We start from the raw sequence: 16,318 nt of genomic DNA, 5'->3' as shown, positions 1-16,318 counted from the left end.
TTACTGTTGGGTAATTGATAGAACTTCAAATAATCATGATCATATCCAGGCAATGATCATTATATAGGCATCACGTCCAAGATTAGTAAACCGACTCCTGCCTGCATCTACTACTATTACTTCACACATCGACTGCTATCCAGCATGCATCTGGTGTATTAAGTTCATGGAGAAACTGGGTAATACAATAAGAATGATGACATGATGTAGACAACATCTATTTATGTAAAAATAGGCCCCATCGTTTTATCCTTAGTAGCAATGATACATATGTGTCGGTTCCCCTTTTATCACTGGGATCAAGCACCATAAGATCGAACCGACTACAAAGCACCTCTTCCCATTGCAAGATAAATAGATCAAGTCGGCCAAACAAAACCCAAATATCGGAGAAGAAATACGAGGCTATAAACAATCAGGCATATAAGAGATCAAAGAAACTTAAATAACTTTCATGGATAAAAATAGATAGATTTGATCATAAACTCAAAGTTCATCAGATCCCAACAAACACACCGCAAAAAGAGTTACATCATATGGATCTCCAAGAGACCATTGTATTGAGAATCAAATGAGAGAGAGGAAGCCATCTAGCGACTAACTACGGACCCGAAGGTCTACAAAGAACTATTCACGCATCATTGGAGAGGCACCAATGGAAGTGGTGAACCCCTCCGTGATGGTGTCTAGATTGGATCTGGTGGTTCTGGACTCTGCGGCGGCTGGAATTGATTTTCGTCGACTCCCCTAGGGTTTCTGGAATATTGGGGGTATTTACAGAGTAAATAGGCGGTCCGGGGGCACCCGAGGTGGGCACAACCCACCAGGGTGCGCCTGGGCCTCCAGGCGTGCCCTGGTGGGTTGTGCTCCTCGCGGAGCAGCCCCTAGGTGCTTCTTCGGCCCATTGGTTGTCTTCTGGTCCAAAAAGTTTCACTACGTTTGGACTCCATTTGGTATTGATTTCCCGCGATGTAAAAACATGCAAAAAACAACAACTGGCACTTGGCACTATGTCAATAGGTTAGTACCAAAAAAGATATAAAATGATTATAAAACATCCAATATTGATAATATAACAACATGGAACAATAAAAATTTATAGATACATTGGAGGCGTATCATTAACCTAGCTTGTTAACCTAACGAACCTAATTAACCTAGTTAGTGTTGGGGATCGTTGCAGAAATTGAAAAAAATTCTACGCATCACCAAGATCAATCTATGGAGTTTACTAGCAACGAGAGGGGAGTGCATCTTCATACCTTCGAAGATCGCGATGCAGAAGCATTGCAAGAACGCGGTCGGTGGAGTCGGACACGAAGCGATTTAGATCGCGGCCGATTCCGATCTAAGCACCGAACAATGGTGCCTCCGCGTTCAACACACGTGCAGCCCGGTGACGTCTCCCGCGCCTTGATCCAGCAAGGAGAGAGGGAGAGGTTGAGGAAGACTCCGTCCAGCAGCAGCACGACGGCGTGGTGGTGGAGGAGCGTGGCACTCCAGCAGGGCTTCGCCAAGCACTGCGAGAGACGAGGAGGGAGAGGGGTAGGGTTGCGCCAGGAGAAGGGGTGCGGTTGCCCTCCCACCCCCCACTATTTATAGGGGGAAGGGGAGATGGGGCCGGCCACCTAGATGCATCTAGAGGGGAGACGGCGGCCCCTTAGGGTTTCCATCTAGGGGGGGTGCCCGGCCCCGGGGGGGGGGGGCAGCGCCCCCCTAGGGTTTCCAACCCTAGGCGCCTTGGGCCCTTGGGGGTGCACCAGCCCACTAAGGGGCTGGTTCCCACCTAACTACAGCCCATTAGGTCCTTCGGGGCAAGTGGATCCTCCCGGTGGACCCCTGGAACCCCTTCGGTGGACCCGGTACAATACCGATAAACCGCGAAACCTTTCTGGTGACTGAAACTGGACTTCCCATATATAAATCTTTACGTCCGGACCATTCTGGAACTTCTCGTGACGTCCGGGATCTCATCCAGGACTCCAAAGAACATTTAGTAACCACGTACATCTATTCCCTATAACCATAGCGTCATCGAACCTTAAGTGTGCAGACCCTACGGGTTCGGGAGGCATGCAGACATGACTGAGACATCTCTCCAGCCAATAGACAACAACGGGATCTGGATACCCATGTTGGTTCCCACATGCTCCATGATGATCTCATCGGATGAACCACGATGTCAAGGATTCAATCAATCCCGTATATGATTCCCTTTGTCTATCGGTATAGCACTTGCCCGAGATTCGATCGTTGGTATACCGATACCTTGTTCAATCTCATTACGGCAAATCTCTTTACTCGTTCTGTAACACATCATCCCGTGATCAACTCCTTCATCACACTGAGCTCATTATGACGATGTCCTACCGAGTGGGCCCAGAGATACCTCTCCGTCATACGGAGTGACAAATCCCAGTCTCGATTCGTGCCAACCCAACAGATACTTTCAGGGATACCCGAAGTGTACCTTTATAGCCACCCAGTTACGTTGTGCGTTTGGCACACCCAAAGTACTCCTATGGTATCCGGGAGTTGCACAATCTCATGGCCTAAGGAAAAAGATACTTGACATTAGAAAATCTTTAGCAGAAGAACTACACGATCTTGTGCTATGCTTAGGATTGGGTCTTGTCCATCACATCATTCTCCTAATGATGTGATCCCGTTATCAATGACATCCAATGTCCATGGTTAGGAAACCGTAACCATCTATTGATCAACGAGCTAGTCGACTAGATGCTCACTAGGGACATGTTGTGGTCTATGTATTCACACATGTATTACGATTTCCAGATAACACAATTATAGAATGAACAATAGAAAATTATCAGGAACAAGGAAATATAATAATAACCATTTTATTATTGCCTCTAGGGCATATATCCAACAGTCTCCCACTTGCACTAGAGTCAATAACCTAGTTACATTGTGATGAATCGAACACCCATAGTGTTCTAGTGTTGATCATGTTTTGCACGTGGAAGAGGTTTAGTCAACGGATCTGCGACATTCAGGTCCGTATGCACTTTACAAATCTCTATGTCTCCATCTTGAACATTTTCACGAATGGAGTTGTAGCGACGCTTGATATGCCTGGTCTTCTTGTGAAACCTGGGCTCCTTGGCAAGGGCAATACCTCCAGTGTTGCCACAGAAGAGATTCATCGGGCCCGACGCATTGGGAATAACTCCTAGGTCGGTAATGAACTCCTTCATCCAGATTGCTTCATGTGCTGCCTCCGAGGCTGCCATGTACTCTACTTCACATGTAGATCCCGCCATGACGCTTTGCTTGCAACTGCACCAGCTGACTGCCCCACCATTCAAAATATACACGTATCCGGTTTGTGACTTGGAGTCATCCAGATCTGTGTCGAAGCTAGCATCGATGTAACCCTTTACGACGAGCTCTTCGTCACCTCCATAAACGAGAAACATATCCTTAGTCCTTTTCAGGTACTTCAGGATATTCTTGACCGCTGTGCAGTGTTCCATGCCGCGATTACTTTGGTACCTTCCTGCCAAACTTACGGCAAGGTTTACATCAGGTCTGGTACACATCATGGCATACATAATAGACCTTATGGTCGAGGCATAGGGGATGACACTCATCTTTTCTCTATCTTCTGTCATGGTCGGGCATTGAGCCATGATCAATCTCACACCTTGCAATACAGGCAAGAACCCCTTCTTGGACTGATCCATATTGAACTTCTTCAATATCTTGTCAAGGTACGTGCTTTGTGAAAGACCAATGAGGCGTCTCGATCTATCTCTATAGATCTTGATGCCTAATATGTAAGCAGCTTCTCCAACGTCCTTCATTGAAAAACACTTATTCAAGTAGGCCTTTATGCTTTCCAAGAGTTCTATATCATTTCCCATCAATAGTATGTCATCCACATATAATATGAGAAATGCTACAGAGCTCCCACTCACTTTCTTGTAAACACAGGCTTCTCCATAAATCTGCGTAAACCCAAACGCTTTGATCATCTCATCAAAACGAATGTTCCAACTCCAAGATGCTTGCACCAGCCCATAGATCGAGCGTTGGATCTTGCATACCTTGTCAACATTCTTAGGATCGACAAAACCTTTGGGCTGCATCATATACAATTCTTCCTTAAGGAAACCATTAAGGAATGCCGTTTTGACATCCATTTGCCATATATCATAATCATAGAATGCGGCAATTGCTAACATGATTCGGACAGACTTCGGCTTCGTTATGGGTGAGAAGGTCTCATTGTAGTCAACCCCTTGAACTTGTCGATAACCCTTAGAGACAAGCCGAGCCTTATAGATGGTTACATTACCATCCGTGTATGTCTTCTTCTTAAAGATCCATTTATTTTCTATGGCTCGCCGATCATCGGGCAAGTCAGTCAAAGTCCATACTTTGTTTTCATACATGGATCCTATCTCGGATTTCATGGCTTCAAGCCATTTGTCGGAATCCGGGCCCGCCATCGCTTCTTCATAGTTCAAAGGTTCACCATTGTCTAACAACATGATTTCCAGGACAGGGTTTCCTTACCACTTTGGTGCGGAACGTGTCCTTGTGGACCTAGAAGTTCAGTAGCAACTTGATCTAAAGTTTCATGATGTCATCATTAAATTCCTCTCTAGTCAGTGCAGGCACCACAGAAACATTTTCTTGAGCTGCGCTACTTTCCGGTTCAAGAGGCACTACTTCATCAAGTTCTACTTTCCTCCCACTTACTTCTTTCGAGAGAAACTCTTTCTCTAGAAAGGATCCATTCTTGGCAACAAAGATCTTGCCTTCGGATCTGAGGTAGAAGGTATACCCAATAGTTTCCTTAGGGTATCCTATGAAGACGCATTTTTCCGACTTGGGTTCGAGCTTTTCAGGTTGAACTTTCTTGACATAAGCATCGCATCCCCAAACTTTTAGAAACGACAGCTTAGGTTTCTTCCCAAACCATAATTCATACGGTGTCGTCTCAACGGATTTCGACGGAGCCCTATTTAAAGTGAATGCGGCAGTCGCTAAAGCATATCCCCAAAATGATAGCGGTAGGTCGGTAAGAGACATCATGGATCGCACCATATCCATGTAACATCCCAAATTTTCAATTTGGAATGTTATACACTAGATCCTCATTGCATATCATATTTATTGCATTTTGGTTGATCCTAGAAATTTCACGCAACTCGAGGACCCTCGGAGAGAGTTGGGGATTTTGTTATTTTCATATTTGAGTTTTCTCAAATTTTAAAAATAGGATCATTTGATTTTATTTATTTTATCTTCAATTATTTCTATTATAAAAATGTGAGAGAGGGAATAAAATGACTTTCCCCAAATAAAGAAATATTGGGGATTTAATAGTAAAATCAAACAAGATTTTATTTTGGTTTTATTTGCAATTTTATTTGAATTTAGGAAAAATGCGCGTTTTTCAAAATTTCATTTAGGCCCCAAATAAATGTTCATCCTATGCGGCTTGATTTTAGAAGCCGGGGAAAATTTATTTCGGGATTTTTGGAGTCCGTTTAGTATTCGTTTATCGAAATCGGGTGATTCAAGCGCCTGGAGTTTCGTCTCGAAACCCTCTTTCCGTTTAACCAACTCAAACAAGTTTTTGCCACTGTAAAAATTGCCCCAAATCCAGAATAGTAAACGAAGCCTTTTCTTTTGCTGTTTGTCTTTCGTTGCTTCGTTCGATTTGATTCTTTTTGCCAACCGGAGTTCTTAAGTTGAACTTTCTGGTTAGATATCTTATTTGAGTTTTACCTGTGCATTAGTTGAGTACTTATTGTATGCTTGTTTGTTTGCGATAGATTATCCGGAGTACGCCGCTTGCTACTTTGAATCGCTAGGTTTCCCGGATCATCAGCAAGGCAAGTAACACTTTGATCATGTTTTCCCTCTACCCAGTTTTATTGCATTAGATCAATCCTCACACATTGCATGATTAGGATCTAATTAAATTGTGGGTTTGGGAAGTAGTTGAGGTAGTACCTATTACCTGTTATTATCAAACCTTTGGGAGTTACTTCTACGTTTGCTTATTATGCCATGCTATGCTAGTAGACGTGGATTGGGTGAGTGTATCCATGACAGATGTGAGATTGTTAATTAATGGTTTATTTAAGGTGGCAACTTAAACACACATCTGGGTGGATTAAGGCACCTGGGTATTCCAGCGATTGCCTGTTTTTCTTTTGGACCGCCACCCAGGCTCAAAGGGATCTTGAGATTATTCATGCTAGAAACTTCCGTGTGCAGCCACAAGCTATTATGGGCTCTAGCATAGTTGACTAAGTTGTGCGAACTCTTACAGTGGTAGACTAGCAAATGTAGGGGAAAGTAGGTGTAACGGTCTACCCGATCGTAAGGTGCTAGCGCTTCTGAAAGACTATGTCTAGGTCATCCGTCTTCTCAAACACCATGCAGTGCGAGAAACCAAATGGAGGTGATCGAGTCTTGTGGGGAAAAGTGCGCAAACCTCTGCAGAGTGTATAAACTAATCATGATTAGCTGTGTCCCCGGTTATGGACATCTTGAGTATCTAGTACCTGGATTATCATGTGAATCTCATCATGTTACTCTAAAAATTAATTTTGTTGGGTTTATTTAAATGATGATGCTTAATTGGGATTGAGAATGCTGTCAATCATTCTCAATGTTTAACAACTACCATGATAGTTAAATAAAATTTATTCCTTTGCAGTAGGGAAAAATTGGCTTTACGCAAAACTGTAACCATAGAGCTTTCCACCAGCCAAATATGCATATAGAATAGCCTATTTCATTCCATTACTCTCTATGTGTTACTTTGCCAGCATATTCCATGTGCTGACCCATTTCGGGCTGCAACGTTAATGTTGCAGACTTTTCAGACGACTACTAAGGTGTTTTTAGGTCGTGGTTCTATACTCAGTGATGCCGTTGGAGTTGATGGACTCACTTATCTTCCAAGCCTTCTGCTGTTATCGTTATTAGATGGCCTTAAGCCATATCTATTGTAATAAGTTCTCTTTTGAGACTTTCGATGTAATAAGTGTGTGATTGCTACTCTGTTATAAATCCTTCAAGTACTATGTGGTGTCAGCATTACTGATCCAGGGATGACACCTGAGCATAGAGATTGGACCGCTTGAGGTCTGGTCGCTACAAGATGGTATCAGAGCACACGCTGACTGTAGGACACGACCACTAAGCTGAAGACCTAGATCACTACTCACTCTCTCTTCTCTTTCTGACTTCTCATCTTTTCTACTCTTTTAGGATGGCGACTGCAAGGAACAAGTTCACGCAACCGTATGATGATACACCCTTTGGACGCCACTTGAAGGAAGTCACTAGATATCTGAACATAGGAGTACCAAGCTTCACCGAAACCTACAACGCCACTCTACCTGAAGAAGAGCGTTGGATGATTCAAGTTCAAGTTCCAGGAAGGACGTTCATGCCAGTCACTGAGCCCATAGAGTTTTCTTTTGAAGCACCAACTTGGAGTCTAGGAAAGAGCATGGCAACCCACATCGCCATGGGACATATTGGAGAAGTCTACCGCAACGATCTCAAGGATACTATCTACCAGATTTGTGGGCGCCGAGATGAGCACTGGGAGATGATCAGCACCAGGAAGGATAGATCAGTCGTAGCTTTTATCCAAGAGTTAAACCAGCACATTCGACATCAGGAGAACCAGATGTGCGCCGACATGATAGATCTGAAGAAGGCAAAGACAAGAATCATGGAACTAGAGGAAGAACTCAAGGCTACACATGAAGATTATGAAGAGGAAATCGAAGTATTAGTAGAGAAGAATGATGATCTAATCAAGAAGATCGGAATATTTATGGGAGGCCCTACACCAGTAGAAGAAGACGAAGAACCCAAGGGGATTCGCCTGGAAGACTACATTATCATCGACGACACCGACTCGGATCCAGATGATAGCGATGATGACTATGTTGATGAAGCCGGAGAAGATATAATGGAGTCTGCAACCGAAGAATATTTCTAGTAGACCACCTCATCAGTAGTAGTAGTCCACCATGATAATATAGTAGTCCGAGCACTTTTGCGATAGCTAGATCGATTGTATGCCCTTGATTGATTGATTGAATGAAGTGAATTGTTTGCTTTTGCCTCATGTGCATATGGGTAGTGTTTTCTCTTTAGACCCCCTCTATTCTTAAATCTCATCTTTTCTAAACCCTCAGATGCCTCCGAGACGTGACCCCGGATTTACCTTTCCACCAGAGCTCACCCAGTTGATCCAGCAGCAGAACACATTGATGCAGTTGCTAGTCCAGAATCAGAATCAGGGGAACAACAACAACCCACCACCACCATCACCTGTTGATCACTTAGCCCGTTTTCTTAGGCTGAATCCGCCGGTGTTTTCCAGTAGCACCGAGCCGATAGTGGCAGCCGATTGGCTCCGCAAGACAGCTAGAGAATTGACCACAGCAGGATGCACGGATGCGGAAAAGGTGAAGTTTGCCGCACATCAGCTTGAAGGACCCGCAGCATCATGGTGGGAGAATTTCACAGCCACTTTTCCTGTCGACACTGTTATGTGGGACCAGTTTCAGCAGGCGTTTCGAACTGCCCATGTTTCAGCAGGAGCTATGGCCATGAAGAAGCGAGAGTTTCGCAACTTGCCCCAAGGAGGACGGACAGTTGGCCAATATGTGGAGGACTTTAGTAAATTAGCATGTTATGCCCCAGATGACGTTGCTACGGATGCAACTAAGTAGGAGAAGTTTCTGGAAGGACTGAATGATGAGTTGAGCATGCAGTTGATGGTAGCCACCTTCAACAGCTACCAGGAGTTGGTAGATCGTGCTCTCATGATTGAAGGGAAGCAGCAGCAGATTGAGAATCGCAAGAGGAAGTATGGACAAGGGAAGCACAATTCAGGAGCTCAGCAGAAGCCATGTTTCACCCCTAGACCGGGAGGACATTTTCAGCATACCCATGGAGGAGGTAGCTCGCACAATCATAATGGCACCAAGAATGGTAATGGGAATGGAGGAAGCAACGGCCAGAACCGCACCAACCCATCGACCCCAGCCAAGAGAGACCTGAGCCAAGTCACTTGTTTTAAGTGCCAGAAGACCGGACATTATGCCAATGAATGTCCTGAATCACAGAATGGTAATGGCAATGGAAGCTCTGGGAAGAAGACGAACCCTTTCAACAGGGGACAGGTGAACCACGTTAACATGTAGGAGGTTGAAGAGCAGCCGGATGCAATAATCGGTAAGTTTTTGGTTAAGTCATTTACTGCACTCGTTCTTTTTGATACTGGTGCATCGCATTCATACATATCAAGGGGATTTATGGATAAGTATAACCTGCCCATCAAAGTACTTAGAACACCTATGTTAGTAAGCTCACCAGGAGCGGAGTATATGGCTAGCCAAGGATGTTTTCAAGTGCCATTAAGTATAGGTAGGCATGTGTTCCCCTCAGATTTGATAATATTGGAATCACAAGGTTTGGATCTAATTCTGGGTATGGATTGGTTGTCGATGTATGGAGGAAACATCGATTGCGCCAGTAAGTCGATCTTGCTTACCACCCCAGAAGGAAGAAGGATCAAGTATGTATCCCGGCATGTGCCGAAGAGGACTCAAGTAAATTGTTTAACAGGAGTTGTGTAGGAGGAAGTACCAGTAGTAAAGGATTTCCCCGATGTATTTCCGGAACAGTTGCCAGGCATGCCACCGGATAGAGATATTGAGTTTTTGATTGAGCTTTTGCCAGGCACAGGGTCAATAGCAAAGAGACCATATAGGATGCCTGTAAAGGATTTGGTGGAGATTAAGAAGCAAATTAAGGAGTTACTGGATAAGGGATACATTCGCCCAAGTTCATCGCCGTGGGGATCGCCAGTACTTCTGGTGGAGAAGAAGGATGGATCGTTAAGGATGGTTGTGATTATCAAGGTTTGAATGAAGTAACCATCAAGAACAAGTACCCACTACCGATGATTAATTATCTGTTTGAACGATTGCAAGGAGCTAAGGTATATTCCAAGATCGATCTGCGATCAGGATACCACCAGTTGAAGATTCGAGAACAGGATATACCTAAGACGGCTTTTACCACCAGGTATGGGCTGTATGAGTATACCGTTATGTCATTTGGTCTGACTAACGCACCTGCATATTTTATGAATATGATGAACAAAGTGTTTATGGAGTTCTTGGATAAGTTCGTCGTAGTGTTCATTGATGATATCCTGGTTTACTTGAAGAATGAAGAGGAGCATAAGGAGCATTTGTGTTTGGTTCTTGGAAAGCTCAGAGAACATCAACTATATGCCAAGTTCAGCTAATGTGAGTTTTGGTTGAAGGAAGTTGGATTTCTCGGACACGTTATATCCGGAGAAGGTATAGCAGTAGATCCCACTAAAGTTGATACCGTGACCAAGTGGGAAGCGCCAACAACAGTTGGAGAGATCCGGAGTTTTCTTGGACTCGCAGGATACTACCAGAGGTTTATTGAGAATTTCTCAAAAATTACGAAGCCTATGACGGAGTTGTTGAAGAAGGATACCAAGTTCATATGGACTGAGGAATGTGAGGCTAGTTTCCAGGAGTTGAAGAAACGTTTGGTTACATCACCAGTGTTGATTTTGCCAGACCAGACCTAGGATTATGAGGTGTATTGTGACGCTTCACGTCGAGGACTTGGAGCAGTGCTTATGTAGGAAGGAAGAGTTGATTCATATGCCTCACGGCATGCTTAAGCCCCATGAGTTGAATTATGCTACGCATGATTTGGAGTTAGCAGCCGTAGTGCATGCGTTGAAGACTTGGAGACATTTTCTGATTGGAAACCATTGCGAGGTGTACACGGATCACAAGAGTTTGAAGTATATTTTCACACAGAAGGAGTTGAACCTCAGACAAAGGAGATGGTTGGAGCTCATCAAGGATTATGATATGAAATTGCATTATCACCCCGGAAAGGCTAATGTAGTAGCTGACGCGTTGAGCCATAAGAGCCATGTCAGCACCCTAATGACAGGAGATTTACCAAGGGAGTTAGCCGAAAATCTTCGAGAGCTATGTTTGGAGATAGTTCCAAGAGGCTATGTAGCAGCATTGGAGATTCAGTCTACTTTGATGGATAAGATCAGAGAAGCCCAAAAGACTGACAAGGAGATTGCCTCCATAAAGGAGAAAATGAGAAAGGGAAAGGCTAAGGGATTTCGTGAGGATGAGCACGATACCTTATGGTTTGAAGACCGTGTTTATGTGCCTAATGATTCGGAGATCAGGAAGTTAATTTTACAAGAGGCCCATGATTCACCGTATTTGATTCACCCAGGAAATACCAAGATGTATTTGGATTTGAAGGATATTTTCTGGTGGACCGGAATGAAGAAGGATATTGCGGAGTATGTAGCAGTTTGTGATGTATGTCAGAGAGTAAAGGCAGAGCATCAGAAGCCAGCCGGATTGCTACAACCATTGTCGATACCCGAATGGAAGTGGGATAAGTTAGGCATGGATTTTATTACAGGATTGCCTAGAACACGTTCAGGCTATGACTCGATATGGGTTGTAGTCGATCGTTTGACAAAGGTATCTCATTTCATTCCCGTGAAGACTACCTATACCAGTGCAAAGTTGGCAAAGATATACATGACTAGAATCGTTTGTCTGCATGGAGTTCCAAGGAGTATAGTATCAGATAGAGGAACCCAATTTACCTCAAAGTTCTGAAATCATTTGCATGAGACTTTGGGTACCAGACTGGAGTTTAGCACAGCTTTCCACCCGCAGACAGATGGACAGACTGAGAGAGTCAATCAGATTTTGGACGATATGCTAAGAGCTTGTGCGCTAGATTACGGATCTAGCTGGGACGAGAATTTTCCATATGCAGAGTTCTCTTACAACAACAGCTATCAATCTAGTTTGAAGATGGCACCTTTCGAAGCCTTGTACGGAAGGAGGTGCAGGACCCCATTGTCTTGGGATGAAGTTGGAGACCGCCAGTTGTTTGGACCAGATCTGATAAAGGAGTCTGAACAGAAAGTGAAATTGATTCGCGATAGGCTCAAGGTAGCTCAATCCAGGCAGAAGAGGTATGCAGATTCTAAACGCAAGGAGACAGTTTACGAAGTCGGAGACCGAGTTTATCTTCGAGTATCACCAAAGTTCGGGAAAGCGCGCTTAATCGAGCGCTTATGCGCGCCTACGCGCAAGGCGCTGGCCTACCGCCTCGCATAGGCCATGTGCGCTCGTAAAGGCGCGACGCGCGCCTAGGCGGAGCGCTTTTCTCGCTGAGGCGAGCTTAAGCGCGCGGAACAGCGCGGAACGGGCGCTTAATGGCGCAGAACGACGAGAGGGGATCCATCGGGGAATCGGGATAAAGAGGCAGGGAGCCACGGGATGAAAGGCAGAGGGTCAAAATCGAGCCCGTGTTAGGGTTAGGGTCTCCTCTCCTCCATTCCTCGCGCCGCCGGACTCTCCTTGGGGCCGCGAGACTCTCCTCGCGCCGCCGGCAGCAGCACGCCCTCCGCCCTGGATCTGAAGCTTCTCCTCGCGCCTCTCCTGCTCGGGCCCTCCCCCACACCTCCGGTTGCTGGCCTTCGACCTCATCCCGCCGTGGATCTCGCAGCCTGGTCTTCTTCTCTTCAGGCAGGTGAGCCCCCAGATCCCCATCGATCCTACCTTCTCCTGCTAGCTTCTGCCTGTTGCTGCTTTGCTGGTGCTACTAGTTGCCGCTGAAGTGATGTTAGCTGCTGCTGGTGGTAGTTAGTGGTGTTGTTTACTAGTAGAGTAAAAGTAGTAGTACTTGGTGCTGTTGCCTGTTGCTGTTAATTTGCTGCTGCTAGCTGCTACCGATGTTTGATGCTGCTACTACTTGTTTGCTGCTGATGCTAGCTGATGCTGGCTGCTGCTGCTACTTGTTTGTTGCTAATGCTAGCTGCTGCTGCTGTCTGTGGCTACTAGCTGCTAATTTGTGTTGTTGACTTGTTGTTATAGGATGTCAACATCAGAGAACACCACCGCCCAAACAGAGTCCGAAAGGACGATAGCTCTGAAGAGGAAATCCAATGATGTTGGATGGAACTATGGGAAACTATGTGATGTCACAAACAAGGAGAGGGTGAAGTGTGACTTTTGTGGCCATATTAGCACCGGAGGAATTAACCATTTCAAGCTACACATCACAGGCACCACCTCAAGCGTTCTTTCATGTTTAAGATCAACTCCGGAGGCTAAAGCAATATGCCAGAGAGCTCTTGATGCATATGAGGCAAAGAAGGTGGCGAAGAAAAAACATACGGCAGAAGTGAGGGCTGATGTGCATGTTACAGCCCTAAATGAAGCAAGGGATGGTAGGGAATCTGTTTGTGTTGGAAGCACATCATCGGAGCCCAACAAATTAGGACCAATGGACAAGTTTGTGCGTCCTATTGATGGTAAATCAAGCAAAGAGGAAGCCTTGAAGCAGCTAAGTATGAATGAAGGACTATTCAAGGAGAGAAGAGGTCAATGTTCACCATATGTTGCTAGATGGGTGTATTCACATGGTAATTCTGGAGTCCTTCATTTCTTTGCTTGCTTGTGCTTGAAATGATTGCTTGATTGCATGGTTTTGTTCCTTTGCTTGTAGGCATACCATTTAATGCTCTTGACAATGATGAGTTTTGTCAAATGTGTGAGGCCATAGGCAAATTTGGTCCTGGATATGAGCCTCCTACTCAATATGAGCTTAGGGAGAAGTTGTTGAGTGATGAATATGCAAGGACCAAGAGTTTGTTAGATGAACGTGAGAAGGAGAAGATAAAGCTTGGGTGCACCATCATGACAGATGCATGGACGGACATGAAGAGGAGGAGCATAATGAATTTGTGCATGCATTGCAGTGGGGGGACAAGTTTTCTCAAATCAAAGGAAACATCTGATGTGTCACATACAAGTTAAGTCATATTTCAGCTAGTGGACAGCGCAATTGAGGAGGTAGGGGCGGAGCATGTGATGCAAGTGGTGACGGACAATGCTTCCAATAACATGGGAGCCAAGAAAATGTTGCTTGAGAAGAGGCCGAAGATCTTTTGGAGCTCTTGTGCAACTCACACTATCAACTTAATGCTCCAAGGAATTGGCAGCCTCAAGAGATTCAAAACAATAATTGATCAAGCAAAGAACCTCACCATCTTCATCTATGCGCATCACAAGACTTTGGCATTGATGAGGGTTGCTACAAAAAGGAGAGATATCATAAGGCCGGGGGTGACTAGATTTGCTTCCGCTTTTCTCACATTGCAAAGTTTGTTGGAGAAGAAAGATGCTTTAAGGTATATGGTGGTTGAAAGAGCTTGGGAAGATATGAAAAATGTGAAAACAAAGAAAGGCAAGGATGCAACGGCAATGGTGATGGATGCAAACTTTTGGAAAGGTGTGCTCCTATGCATAAAGGTGTTTGAGCCATTGGTGAGAGTACTTCGTTTGGTTGATGGGGATATTAAGCCATCAATGGCTTGGTTGTATGGAGAGTTGGTGAATGCAAAGAGGGAGATGAAGGAGGCATTTAACAACTTGGAGAGGAACTACAAAGATACTATGGGCATTGTTGAAAAGAAGATGAATGGAAGGCTAGATTCTCCACTGCACATGGCCGCATATGTGTTGAACCCACACTATAGTTATGCAGATAGCTCCGTCTTTACCACTGCAAATGAAGGATTTCAGGAGTGTGCTGAACAATACTATGCAAATGATCATGATACTTGCATGCTGGTTGTCAATGACGAGTTTCTGAAATATGAAAACAAAGAAGGAACTTTTGGAAAGAAGCTTGCAAAAGCATGTGAAAATAAAAGCTACAGCCCCGGTATACTTGCTTGCTCCTGCCCACTAGTTGCTACTCTTTTCTTGCTGCTACTATTGAAGTATTGATGCTTGTTTCTTGCTGCTGCTGCTACTATTGATGCTTGTTTCTTGTTGTTGCTGCTGCTATTGATGCTTGCTTCCTGCTGCTGCTGCTACCATGCTACTGCTGCTGCTACCTTGATGCTGCTGCTAGCCTGCTACCATGCTACTGCTGCTTTTTGCTGCTGCTACTACTAACTTGCTACTGCTATATGTTCTCCGATTTCTAGTTGGTTGGTGGAAGCTTTATGGAGGAGAAACACCAAATTTGAAAGAAATGGCTATGAGAATCCTCTCTCTGACCTCTAGCGCTTCTGGTTGTGAAAGAAACTGGAGTGCATTTGAATCGGTATTATCTCTTCTCTCAATTTTGTCTCCTCATTTGTCTCTCATTTTTGTTTTTAAATATGCTCATGCAAAATGATGTTTAATATGTAGATACATACCAAGAGAAGAAATAGGCTCACAACGGAGCGATGCAACAATTTGGTCTTCATAAGGTTCAACAATAGGATGTTGTCTAGGAAACAAAAGCTCTTAGAGAAGAAGAAATGGGATGTGCTCATTAGCACCGATGCTACCGAAGCTCAAGGATTTCTATTTGAAGGAGGGGATGATTATGCAAGCGTTGTTTATCTTGATGAGGAGGATGGAGATGTTCATCCGGGTACGGGGATATCATGGGATCTACTTGGTGAAGCAATGGGAGCACAAGAGCAACTCCAACTTCGAAGGAGTGCAAGAGTGAGAGACCTTGAGGAGGAGGAGTTTGAATCCGATGATGATGAGGAGATAGTGGATGAAGATGAGATTGAGTATGAGGATGATTGAGAGGCATTGAGCATTTGAGCTAGTGATCATTGGCTCATTGCATGATGGTTGGCAGCATCATGCCATTAAGTGATCAAGTTATCATGCATTTGCATTCATGCATTTGTCTTTTGTTTGTTATTTGTTATGTAAGAGACTATGATGGAGTGGTCACGGGTGAGACTATTGTGGATCGTGGCCGTGGTACTTTGGTTTGGTAGCACTAAGCAAGTTTAAGACTTTTATTTGTTATGTAATATGCTTGCTTGTGAAGTTGTGAACTTGTGATATGTTCTACCTATTACATTGCTTGTTTGCTACTTTGCTAGTTTGCTTTGATTGCTCATTCAAGTTGTGAACTTGTGATATGTTCTGCCTATTACATTACATTTTACATATATGAAATTATGAATGATGAATCTGATATATAATGCTTTGCTTGCTCCTTGCTTGTTGGTTGCTGCTGCTAACATCTTTACATATATGAATGATGAATCTGATATATAATGCTTTGCTTGCTCCTTGCTTGTTGGTTGCTGCTGCTAACATCTTGTCATCTTCTCTATGATGTATTTAGCTGTTGCACAATGCATTGGAGGGAGACGATCAGAGGACAACAT

The 16,318-nt window shown here is 44.3% G+C and overlaps 1 protein-coding gene across 1 annotated transcript; it reads left to right on the top strand.

Moving 5' to 3' along the window:
• Positions 1–13,151: 13,151 nt before the first annotated feature.
• On the top strand, positions 13,152–15,613 carry LOC123058505 (uncharacterized). Its single transcript, XM_044481221.1, has 3 exons — positions 13,152–13,546; positions 13,630–14,850; positions 15,327–15,613. The coding sequence occupies exons 2-3, from the start codon at positions 13,995–13,997 to the stop codon at positions 15,347–15,349; spliced, it is 879 nt and encodes a 292-aa protein (XP_044337156.1). The 5' UTR covers positions 13,152–13,546; positions 13,630–13,994; the 3' UTR covers positions 15,350–15,613.
• The last annotated feature ends 705 nt before the right edge of the window (positions 15,614–16,318 follow it).

Source organism: Triticum aestivum, chromosome 3A (assembly GCF_018294505.1).
Source record: "Triticum aestivum cultivar Chinese Spring chromosome 3A, IWGSC CS RefSeq v2.1, whole genome shotgun sequence".
Taxonomy (NCBI): Eukaryota; Viridiplantae; Streptophyta; class Magnoliopsida; order Poales; family Poaceae; genus Triticum; species Triticum aestivum.
This window is presented reverse-complemented; position numbering and strand designations above follow the sequence as displayed.